The sequence below is a fragment of the Myotis brandtii genome, unplaced genomic scaffold (assembly GCF_000412655.1).
Source record: "Myotis brandtii unplaced genomic scaffold, ASM41265v1 scaffold351, whole genome shotgun sequence".
NCBI classification, from domain to species: Eukaryota; Metazoa; Chordata; class Mammalia; order Chiroptera; family Vespertilionidae; genus Myotis; species Myotis brandtii.
The window spans coordinates 3,559,274-3,570,436 of NW_005363502.1; the positions used below are offsets into that span (position 1 = coordinate 3,559,274).

Sequence of the window (11,163 nt, forward strand, 5' to 3'; positions counted from 1 at the left end):
CCGTGCCAACCTGGGCACCGGGAGGTCATCTGAGATGTCCCGGGGCCTCTCAACCCCGCATCGGCCGGGCAGGCGGGGTCCCAGGCAAGAATGTCCCTAGGAGCTCTTGCTCGCTAGTCCCACACACTCCCGGCTGGGACTGTCCCGGCGAGGGTCTCTCCCAGGGGACCGCTGACTTTCGGGCAGGCTAGGAGTTCGCGTCCCTCTCTCCCCGCAGCCCATGGCGCGGTTCCTGACACTCTGCACCTGGCTGCTCGCGCTCAGCCCCGCGCTCCTGGCGACCGTGCGGGCGGAATGCAGCCAGGATTGCGCCACGTGCAGCTACCTCCTGGCGCGCCCCACCGACATCGACCCGCTGGTGAGTGTTAGCGCGGTAGCGGCCACCGCTCGGTGCGTCCTCTGATGGCAATCGGTCGCGGTCTCTGGTGACTTCGGTGTCTCAACTGTTCCCCTGAACGCTGACCCAGGTCCCGCTCTAGCTCTCAGCTTCGGGGACCCAAGACTACCTAGGGACCGGTAAGGGTGGCCATGTCCCCACACAAACCAAGTTTGTTTTCACCTGGGGGATATGGGAGCCCCGATGTGCTCTCTTCAGCACCTTGGAGAGCACTGCGTTGTCACCTCACCTGTCCCAAGGAAGATGCTCAGTCACCCCAACTCCTACCATCCCACTAAGGGACCCTTCCACACACCACCATCCTCTCATCCTGCCGGCAGGTAATGTCATTTTTTTTTATTAGTGACATTGTTGTCGCCTTTTTACGTATTTCATTTCTCTAGCCCGGTTAACCTCGGGTCCCTCAAGCCCTTTACCTTCAAAGATCTAAGGGGGAGGGAGGGGAGAGCAGAGAAGAGAAAGAAATTGGCAACAGTCTCACGTACAAGTGACGGTGGAATTCAACTGCTGTCATGTCTTGATGTGCTTTTGTAAAACCTACTAAGACAACAGTTTGATGTGCCTATGGAAAAGGCACAGGAGAGGTGGCCAGTGTCCAGAGAGGTGGCAACAAAGAAAAGAAAGGGACTCCACTGGGCCTTGGGGCACGGGGGAGCTGAGGACAAATGAGCTCTTATTCTAATCATAGTCCAGGTGCTCTTGAATCACCACCATGCTCTATGGATCCAAATCTCCGGATGTGGGACCCGGGCAGCTTCATTTTAACCAGCTCCCCTGGGATCCATTTGCACTCCTCCATTTGTTGAAATTCTGTGATGACTTCAACAGCTCAGTAGAGAATCAGGTATTCATCTGAGGAGTCAAGCTCCCCACTGGAGCCTTTGCAGAAATTTTGCTATGTAGATGCATAAAATAGGGACAAAAATCTCAGGGAAGTATTCCACAAAATCCAAGGTTCCTAATTCAGGTTAAAGGTTTGTTTCATTTGAGTTACCCGATTCACTTCCTTTGATATGTGCATGTGCTAACATGACCTTAAAGAGAAGACATATAGTGGGGCTTTATAATTAAACTACAAGAAAAATATTGCCTCTTAATTAGGGGTAAACACACCTTCATCCATCTTTTTTTCTTCTAATTGTTTTTTGTTTAACTGATTTGTTTTGTATGGGAGCTTACATTTTGGATTGTTATTCGTTCTCTGACAAAAGGCTTTGTCGATGACTGTGTTGTTAGAATTACAGTGGTAATGGAATTTTACCTTGGATGCAAAAACACATATGAGAAGTGAGATTTCCTAAACAATACCATGGAGTAAAATCAATATAACAGATATTCATTGCCCTTCTACCATGTAAAAGACACTCGTGCTTGGTTCTGTGGCAGATGCAAAAATTCATAGGCATGTTATGATTGATGTCCAAATTGAATTTATCATCTAATATGACCTTGACCATAGAACACAGAGTCTGATAAATATAACAAAAAGCACATAGACATATATAGGAGCATATAAATTCACATTACTTTTAAAAATATGAATCTGTTATTCTGATTATCATTATTTGTTTTTTAAGAAATCCTAACATTAGAAAGCATTTTGATAATAGTGTACGAAATATTCAACATTAAGTTTTGGTAAAGAAATCATTTAAATTATATTTTAGAATGAAAATATTGGCACCTGAACATCTTAAGTTCTTAATAACATTTTTATTTCTTAATCAGATATAAAAATAAACAGGATCACTTTAATCAGGTCATCTTTAGGTTTTTATATGTATATATTTTTAATTTTCTTAGACACAAAACAGTCATTAAAAGTTGATTAAATATGTACCCTAAAGAATTTTGTTGCATTAATACACCTTTTCCTATACATCAGCAACTAAATGTTAAGAAAAATAATATGAATAAACATTAGCATGTGTATAATTTCATATGTGATCTCATAACTACAAATATTTGGTTCAAGATGATTAACTCAGTTTTAATCAATTCAGGGGGAAGAAAAGCAAAACCTCTACTTTCACCAAATCAGTATGTCATAATCCAAATAATTCATAGGATTTAAATTGAATTTTCAGAAAGTCTTTTTTTCAAACCTATTTTAAATTAGTTATTTTTCTAAGATAGAAAATGTTTTCAGGAATATTGGATACCATTACAGGTAAAATATTAACAAAAGAAAGTAAAGAAACCTCATGTCATTGGTATTGATTTTATGTAAGACAAGAAGATAAAAGGAATTTTTGGATAATGTCCCTAATTAGGTAAACAGAAATTTCTCCCTTTTGATTAGAAAAAGCTCAAACAAAATGAAATCAACAGTGAAAATTTATCCCGTGAAATTAGATTGTGCAGGCAGTCAATCTAGGTTAAAACTGGGTGAAAAAAACCTTTTATGGTATTGAAATGGCCCGATATATATATCCCGTTAAAATTCAAAGAAAATTTCTCATTTGTTTCAATTCATTCTCCACAATTTTTCTAAATCCATATCCCTTTGATTTGCCTATTGAGTGTGATAAGTTTTAATAAGAAAATGGAGATTATTAAGGGAGTGCTCATCTCGAAGTAAATACATTGTGGTCCACGCCAATATGTTCACTTCACAGAATCAGAAAAGCCTCTTTTTATTCTCAAATCGAATTCTCCTTCCCAGGCTTGCACCCTGGAGTGTGAAGGGAAGCTGCCTTCTCTCAAAACCTGGGACGCCTGCAAGGAGCTGCTGCAGCTGTCCACGCTGGAGTTCCCTCCAGAGGGCACCAGCGCCCTCAGAGAAAGCAGCCGGCCCGAGGAGAGCCATGTGCTGGCCAAGAAGTACGGGGGCTTCATGAAAAGGTATGGCGGCTTCATGAAGAAAACCGATGAGCTTTCTCCTCTGGAGCCAGAAGAGGAGGCCGAGGGAGGTGAGACCCTTGCCAAGAGGTACGGAGGCTTCATGAAGAAGGATGCAGGCGAGGGTGGCACTCTGGGCAATTCCTTAGACCCCCTGAAAGAGCTGCTGGGCACAGGGGACAACCGAGAGAGCAGCCCCCTCCAAGAGGCCGGGGATGAAGAAGTGAGCAAGAGGTATGGGGGCTTCATGAGAGGCCTGAAGCGGAGCCCCCAGCTGGAAGATGAAGCCAAGGAGCTGCAGAAGCGCTACGGGGGCTTCATGAGAAGAGTGGGCCGCCCGGAGTGGTGGATGGACTACCAGAAGAGGTACGGGGGCTTCCTGAAGCGCTTCGCCGATGGAGCTCCCTCCAGAGGGCACCAGCGCCCTCAGAGAAAGCAGCCCGCCGAGAGCCATGTGCTGGCCAAGAAGTACGGGGGCTTCATGAAAAGGTATGGCGGCTTCATGAAGAAAACCGATGAGCTTTCTCCTCTGGAGCCAGAAGAGGAGGCCGAGGGAGGTGAGACCCTTGCCAAGAGGTACGGAGGCTTCATGAAGAAGGATGCAGGCGAGGGTGGCACTCTGGGCAATTCCTTAGACCCCCTGAAAGAGCTGCTGGGCACAGGGGACAACCGAGAGAGCTGCAGGTGATGTCATTTTTTTTTATTAGTGACATTTTTGTCGCTTTTTTACGTATTTCACTTCTCTAGCCGGGTTAACCTCGGGTCCCTCAAGCCCTTTACCTTCAAAGATCTAAGGGGGAGGGAGGGGAGAGCAGAGAAGAGAAAGAAATTGGCAACAGTCTCACGTACAAGTGACGGTGGAATTCAACTGCTGTCATGTCTTGAATGTGCTTTTGTAAAACCTACTAAGACAACAGTTTGATGTGCCTATGGAAAAGGCACAGGAGAGGTGGCCAGTGTCCAGAGAGGTGGCAACAAAGAAAAGAAAGGGACTCCACTGGGCCTTGGGGCACGGGGGAGCTGAGGACAAATGAGCTCTTATTCTAATCATAGTCCAGGTGCTCTTGAATCACCACCATGCTCTATGGATCCAAATCTCCGGATGTGGGACCCGGGCAGCTTCATTTTAACCAGCTCCCCTGGGATCCATTTGCACTCCTCCATTTGTTGAAATTCTGTGATGACTTCAACAGCTCAGTAGAGAATCAGGTATTCATCTGAGGAGTCAAGCTCCCCACTGGAGCCTTTGCAGAAATTTTGCTATGTAGATGCATAAAATAGGGACAAAAATCTCAGGGAAGTATTCCACAAAATCCAAGGTTCCTAATTCAGGTTAAAGGTTTGTTTCATTTGAGTTACCCGATTCACTTCCTTTGATATGTGCATGTGCTAACATGACCTTAAAGAGAAGACATATAGTGGGGCTTTATAATTAAACTACAAGAAAAATATTGCCTCTTAATTAGGGGTAAACACACCTTCATCCATCTTTTTTTCTTCTAATTGTTTTTTGTTTAACTGATTTGTTTTGTATGGGAGCTTACATTTTGGATTGTTATTCGTTCTCTGACAAAAGGCTTTGTCGATGACTGTGTTGTTAGAATTACAGTGGTAATGGAATTTTACCTTGGATGCAAAAACACATATGAGAAGTGAGATTTCCTAAACAATACCATGGAGTAAAATCAATATAACAGATATTCATTGCCCTTCTACCATGTAAAAGACACTCGTGCTTGGTTCTGTGGCAGATGCAAAAATTCATAGGCATGTTATGATTGATGTCCAAATTGAATTTATCATCTAATATGACCTTGACCATAGAACACAGAGTCTGATAAATATAACAAAAAGCACATAGACATATATAGGAGCATATAAATTCACATTACTTTTAAAAATATGAATCTGTTATTCTGATTATCATTATTTGTTTTTTAAGAAATCCTAACATTAGAAAGCATTTTGATAATAGTGTACGAAATATTCAACATTAAGTTTTGGTAAAGAAATCATTTAAATTATATTTTAGAATGAAAATATTGGCACCTGAACATCTTAAGTTCTTAATAACATTTTTATTTCTTAATCAGATATAAAAATAAACAGGATCACTTTAATCAGGTCATCTTTAGGTTTTTATATGTATATATTTTTAATTTTCTTAGACACAAAACAGTCATTAAAAGTTGATTAAATATGTACCCTAAAGAATTTTGTTGCATTAATACACCTTTTCCTATACATCAGCAACTAAATGTTAAGAAAAATAATATGAATAAACATTAGCATGTGTATAATTTCATATGTGATCTCATAACTACAAATATTTGGTTCAAGATGATTAACTCAGTTTTAATCAATTCAGGGGGAAGAAAAGCAAAACCTCTACTTTCACCAAATCAGTATATCATAATCCAAATAATTCATAGGATTTAAATTGAATTTTTAGAAAGTCTTTTTTTCAAACCTATTTTAAATTAGTTATTTTTCTAAGATAGAAAATGTTTTCAGGAATCTTGTATACCATTACTGGTAAAATATTAACAAAAGAAAGTAAAGAAACCTCATGTCATTGGTATTGATTTTATGTAAGACAAGAAGATAAAAGGAATTTTTGGATAATGTCCCTAATTAGGTAAACAGAAATTTCTCCCTTTTGATTAGAAAAAGCTCAAACAAAATGAAATCAACAGTGAAAATTTATCCCGTGAAATTAGATTGTGCAGGCAGTCAATCTAGGTTAAAACTGGGTGAAAAAAACCTTTTATGGTATTGAAATGGCCCGATATATATATCCCGTTAAAATTCAAAGAAAATTTCTCATTTGTTTCAATTCATTCTCCACAATTTTTCTAAATCCATATCCCTTTGATTTGCCTATTGAGTGTGAGGGAAAAGCTTTAAATAAGAAAATGGAGAGTATTATGGGAGTGCTCATCTCGAAGTAAATACATTGTGGTCCACGCCAATATGTTCACTTCACAGAATCAGAAAAGCCTCTTTTTATTCTCAAATCGAATTCTCCTCCCCAGGCTTGCACCCTGGAGTGTGAAGGGAAGCTGCCTTCTCTCAAAACCTGGGACGCCTGCAAGGAGCTGCTGCAGCTGTCCACGCTGGAGTTCCCTCCAGAGGGCACCAGCGCCCTCAGAGAAAGCAGCCGGCCCGAGGAGAGCCATGTGCTGGCCAAGAAGTACGGGGGCTTCATGAAAAGGTATGGCGGCTTCATGAAGAAAACCGATGAGCTTTCTCCTCTGGAGCCAGAAGAGGAGGCCGAGGGAGGTGAGACCCTTGCCAAGAGGTACGGAGGCTTCATGAAGAAGGATGCAGGCGAGGGTGGCACTCTGGGCAATTCCTTAGACCCCCTGAAAGAGCTGCTGGGCACAGGGGACAACCGAGAGAGCAGCCCCCTCCAAGAGGCCGGGGATGAAGAGAAGTGAGCAAGGTATGGGGGCTTCATGAGAGGCCTGAAGCGGAGCCCCCAGCTGGAAGATGAAGCCAAGGAGCTGCAGAAGCGCTACGGGGGCTTCATGAGAAGAGTGGGCCGCCCGGAGTGGTGGATGGACTACCAGAAGAGGTACGGGGGCTTCCTGAAGCGCTTCGCCGATTCTCTGCCCTCCAACGAAGAAGGTGAAAGTTACTCCAACGAAGTTCCTGAAATGGAGAAACGATATGGAGGATTTATGAGGTTTTAATGCCCTTTCCCATCAGCGACCCCGGGCCCCAGCAAGCCTTCCTCCATCCCCCAGTGAGAGACTGCCTCGCTAATCGTGTTCTGTTGCCATGTGTTGCCTGCATTATATAGCTGACTTTATTGTCTGAATAACTACATGACCTGAAAGCTCTCTTTTCAGGTTCTGTGATCTTTTGAGAGTCTGTAAGCTCAGTATTGGTCTGTGGCAGCTGTCTCGTTTTCGTGCTAAAATAGTTTTTTGTCACCTTGTCCATTATTTTTGACAACACGCCAATAAATGCTTACTTGTTTATGCATATAATAAACCCATTACCCTGAATGCATAACACGCTTGCAAGTCTCTTCTTCTCCAAGGCCCTCATTCACCTTTGGGTTTCAACAGTGAATCTTAAACGCAGAGACAGTGAAACCATCTGCTTTCGACAGAGTCACCACTAGCCTCCTTCTCTTCCTACAAGGGTGGCTGCAAAAACAGTTTTCATTTAATTTCTTATGTATGTGATCTTAGATGAGTAAACACATTAGAGCAAAATAAAATGTATTTCCACTCTCATATCTGGAAATCAGATGTGTGAAGAAAACGAAAGCCTGAAAAAGAAACTAGCTATGCCCTCATATATAGGAAAATCTGCATTAACATCCAGATGTGTATGTCTCTCTTCTTCAGTGAAGTATTTTAGAAGTTAATAAAAAAAATTAAAGATAATTTAGCCCCATTTGAATGACAGTGAAGACCAGAAAGGTTAAGTAGTTGGTGCGAGCTTCCCCAGCAGCTGAAGTATAGAAAGAGAATTAAGAGCCCAAACTTCTTGCTCCCAAGCAATGTCTTTCTCACTCTAATTCCCTATTGCTCATCCACATCACTACCAAGAATTGGAAGAACTCAAAACCATATACCATTCATTATTATACACCCCTCCACCACAACCACAGCGGGTGCTCCAATATCTGCTGAATGAATAAAGTATTGAATGAAGAGATTTAGTGACGGGTCCCTGGGAAAGGTATTATGGATGTTTTATAAGACAGATTCTCATCACACAAAGCACTTATGAGTATTGCATATGAATTAAACCACAGAGAACAACATTAAGGTACAAAAAATACATAACATTTTCCCCTTTTTCTAATTGAAACTACTTACAGCTAAACTAACCACTAAGTCTTTTATCCAGGACCCTACCCATCCTCTCCTTTGTGGTCTTTCCCCAAAAATCAGGGTTTAGCAGCTGAGAAAAACAGAGGCAGAGGCTCTGCTCTGCAGTCCGGTCCTGCAAGCACCTGCTCCATTCTGAAGAGGCAGCTCTGCTGTCCTGGGCAGCCCAACCTGGCCAGGGTTCTCAGGACTCCACGTGGACACGTGCTATTGGAAGACCCAACTTCTCCTCATCAGTGCAAGGGTCCCTCCCCCCATTCACAGAGCCCCACCAACACCTATCTTCCTGATCCTTAGCAGCCAACTTTTCCTTCCAGGCCAGAGCCCTCCTTTTGAATGAGAGGTGGCTGGGCACAGGGGACAACCGAGAGAGCAGCCCCCTCCAAGAGGCCGGGGATGAAGAAGTGAGCAAGAGGTATGGGGGCTTCATGAGAGGCCTGAAGCGGAGCCCCCAGCTGGAAGATGAAGCCAAGGAGCTGCAGAAGCGCTACGGGGGCTTCATGAGAAGAGTGGGCCGCCCGGAGTGGTGGATGGACTACCAGAAGAGGTACGGGGGCTTCCTGAAGCGCTTCGCCGATTCTCTGCCCTCCAACGAAGAAGGTGAAAGTTACTCCAACGAAGTTCCTGAAATGGAGAAACGATATGGAGGATTTATGAGGTTTTAATGCCCTTTCCCATCAGCGACCCCGGGCCCCAGCAAGCCTTCCTCCATCCCCCAGTGAGAGACTGCCTCGCTAATCGTGTTCTGTTGCCATGTGTTGCCTGCATTATATAGCTGACTTTATTGTCTGAATAACTACATGACCTGAAAGCTCTCTTTTCAGGTTCTGTGATCTTTTGAGAGTCTGTAAGCTCAGTATTGGTCTGTGGCAGCTGTCTCGTTTTCGTGCTAAAATAGTTTTTTGTCACCTTGTCCATTATTTTTGACAACACGCCAATAAATGCTTACTTGTTTATGCATATAATAAACCCATTACCCTGAATGCATAACACGCTTGCAAGTCTCTTCTTCTCCAAGGCCCTCATTCACCTTTGGGTTTCAACAGTGAATCTTAAACGCAGAGACAGTGAAACCATCTGCTTTCGACAGAGTCACCACTAGCCTCCTTCTCTTCCTACAAGGGTGGCTGCAAAAACAGTTTTCATTTAATTTCTTATGTATGTGATCTTAGATGAGTAAACACATTAGAGCAAAATAAAATGTATTTCCACTCTCATATCTGGAAATCAGATGTGTGAAGAAAACGAAAGCCTGAAAAAGAAACTAGCTATGCCCTCATATATAGGAAAATCTGCATTAACATCCAGATGTGTATGTCTCTCTTCTTCAGTGAAGTATTTTAGAAGTTAATAAAAAAAATTAAAGATAATTTAGCCCCATTTGAATGACAGTGAAGACCAGAAAGGTTAAGTAGTTGGTGCGAGCTTCCCCAGCAGCTGAAGTATAGAAAGAGAATTAAGAGCCCAAACTTCTTGCTCCCAAGCAATGTCTTTCTCACTCTAATTCCCTATTGCTCATCCACATCACTACCAAGAATTGGAAGAACTCAAAACCATATACCATTCATTATTATACACCCCTCCACCACAACCACAGCGGGTGCTCCAATATCTGCTGAATGAATAAAGTATTGAATGAAGAGATTTAGTGACGGGTCCCTGGGAAAGGTATTATGGATGTTTTATAAGACAGATTCTCATCACACAAAGCACTTATGAGTATTGCATATGAATTAAACCACAGAGAACAACATTAAGGTACAAAAAATACATAACATTTTCCCCTTTTTCTAATTGAAACTACTTACAGCTAAACTAACCACTAAGTCTTTTATCCAGGACCCTACCCATCCTCTCCTTTGTGGTCTTTCCCCAAAAATCAGGGTTTAGCAGCTGAGAAAAACAGAGGCAGAGGCTCTGCTCTGCAGTCCGGTCCTGCAAGCACCTGCTCCATTCTGAAGAGGCAGCTCTGCTGTCCTGGGCAGCCCAACCTGGCCAGGGTTCTCAGGACTCCACGTGGCCACGTGCTATTGGAAGACCCAACTTCTCCTCATCAGTGCAAGGGTCCCCCCCCCCGCACCTCTATTCACAGAGCCCCACCAACACCTATCTTCCTGATCCTTAGCAGCCAACTTTTCCTTCCAGGCCAGAGCCCTCCTTTTGAATGAGAGGTGCATGTAATGTGGGTGTTCAAAGCAGATCGGGAAGAAGGTGACAACCAGCATCTGGCCCTTGGAGATCAGTGTCAGGAGCATGAGGCCTGATGGGCTGGGACACATCGGCGATATGAGGTCTCTATTCAGCCTGTGCTATTGGAGACCCAACTTCTCCTCATCAGTGCAAGGGTCCCCCCCCCCGCACCTCTATTCACAGAGCCCCACCAACACCTATCTTCCTGATCCTTAGCAGCCAACTTTTCCTTCCAGGCCAGAGCCCTCCTTTTGAATGAGAGGTGCATGTAATGCAGGTGTTCAAAGCAGACCGGGAAGAAGGTGACAACCAGCATCTGGCCCTTGGAGATCAGTGTCAGGAACATGAGGCCTGATGGGCTGGGACACATCGGCGATATGAGGTCTCTATTCAGCCTTAGCCAATTGTTTCCCTTGGAAGTGCCAGCCCCTTGTTGCCAGACTTTTCCAGAGAAACCTGAAACCTAGATTTTCATGATAAAATCCCAAGATTTTAATCTTGCCCCTGGATTCCATTTAAAACAGAGTTATGGGTGAAAAAGGTGAACGGGATTGAGAAGTACAAATTGCTATTTATAAACACAGTCATGGGGATATAAATTACAGCATGGGGAATATAGTCAATAATATTGTGATAACTATGTATGGTGCCAGTGGGGTTCTAGACTTATTGGGGTGATCACTTCATCAGGTATATAAATGTCTAATCACTATGTTATACACTTGAAACTAACATAATATTTCTCAACTGCATTTATTTATAATTTAATAATAAATAAATAAGTAAAATGCTAAAAGTAAAAAATAAAACAGCGTGGACCAAACAAAATCCATCTGCAGATCAGATTTGAGAGACATGGAGCTAGTCTTTAAAAAAAAAAAAAAA

The 11,163-nt window shown here is 43.0% G+C and overlaps 1 protein-coding gene across 2 annotated transcripts in view; it reads left to right on the top strand.

Moving 5' to 3' along the window:
* The window catches only part of PENK (proenkephalin), a 9,848-nt gene extending 770 nt beyond the window's left edge, over window positions 1–9,078 (top strand). The window contains exons 2-4 of one of the 2 annotated variants that reach the window (XM_014544113.1): window positions 218–358; window positions 3,063–3,596; window positions 8,628–9,078. In XM_014544113.1, coding sequence (XP_014399599.1) covers window positions 221–358; window positions 3,063–3,596; window positions 8,628–8,753 — 798 coding nt within the window. In that variant the 5' untranslated portion in view covers window positions 218–220 and the 3' untranslated portion in view covers window positions 8,754–9,078. Of the gene's footprint in view, window positions 1–217; window positions 359–3,062; window positions 3,605–6,815; window positions 7,259–8,627 lie in introns of those variants that run through there. The other variant, XM_005871671.2, reaches the window with a different exon arrangement.
* The last annotated feature ends 2,085 nt before the right edge of the window (window positions 9,079–11,163 follow it).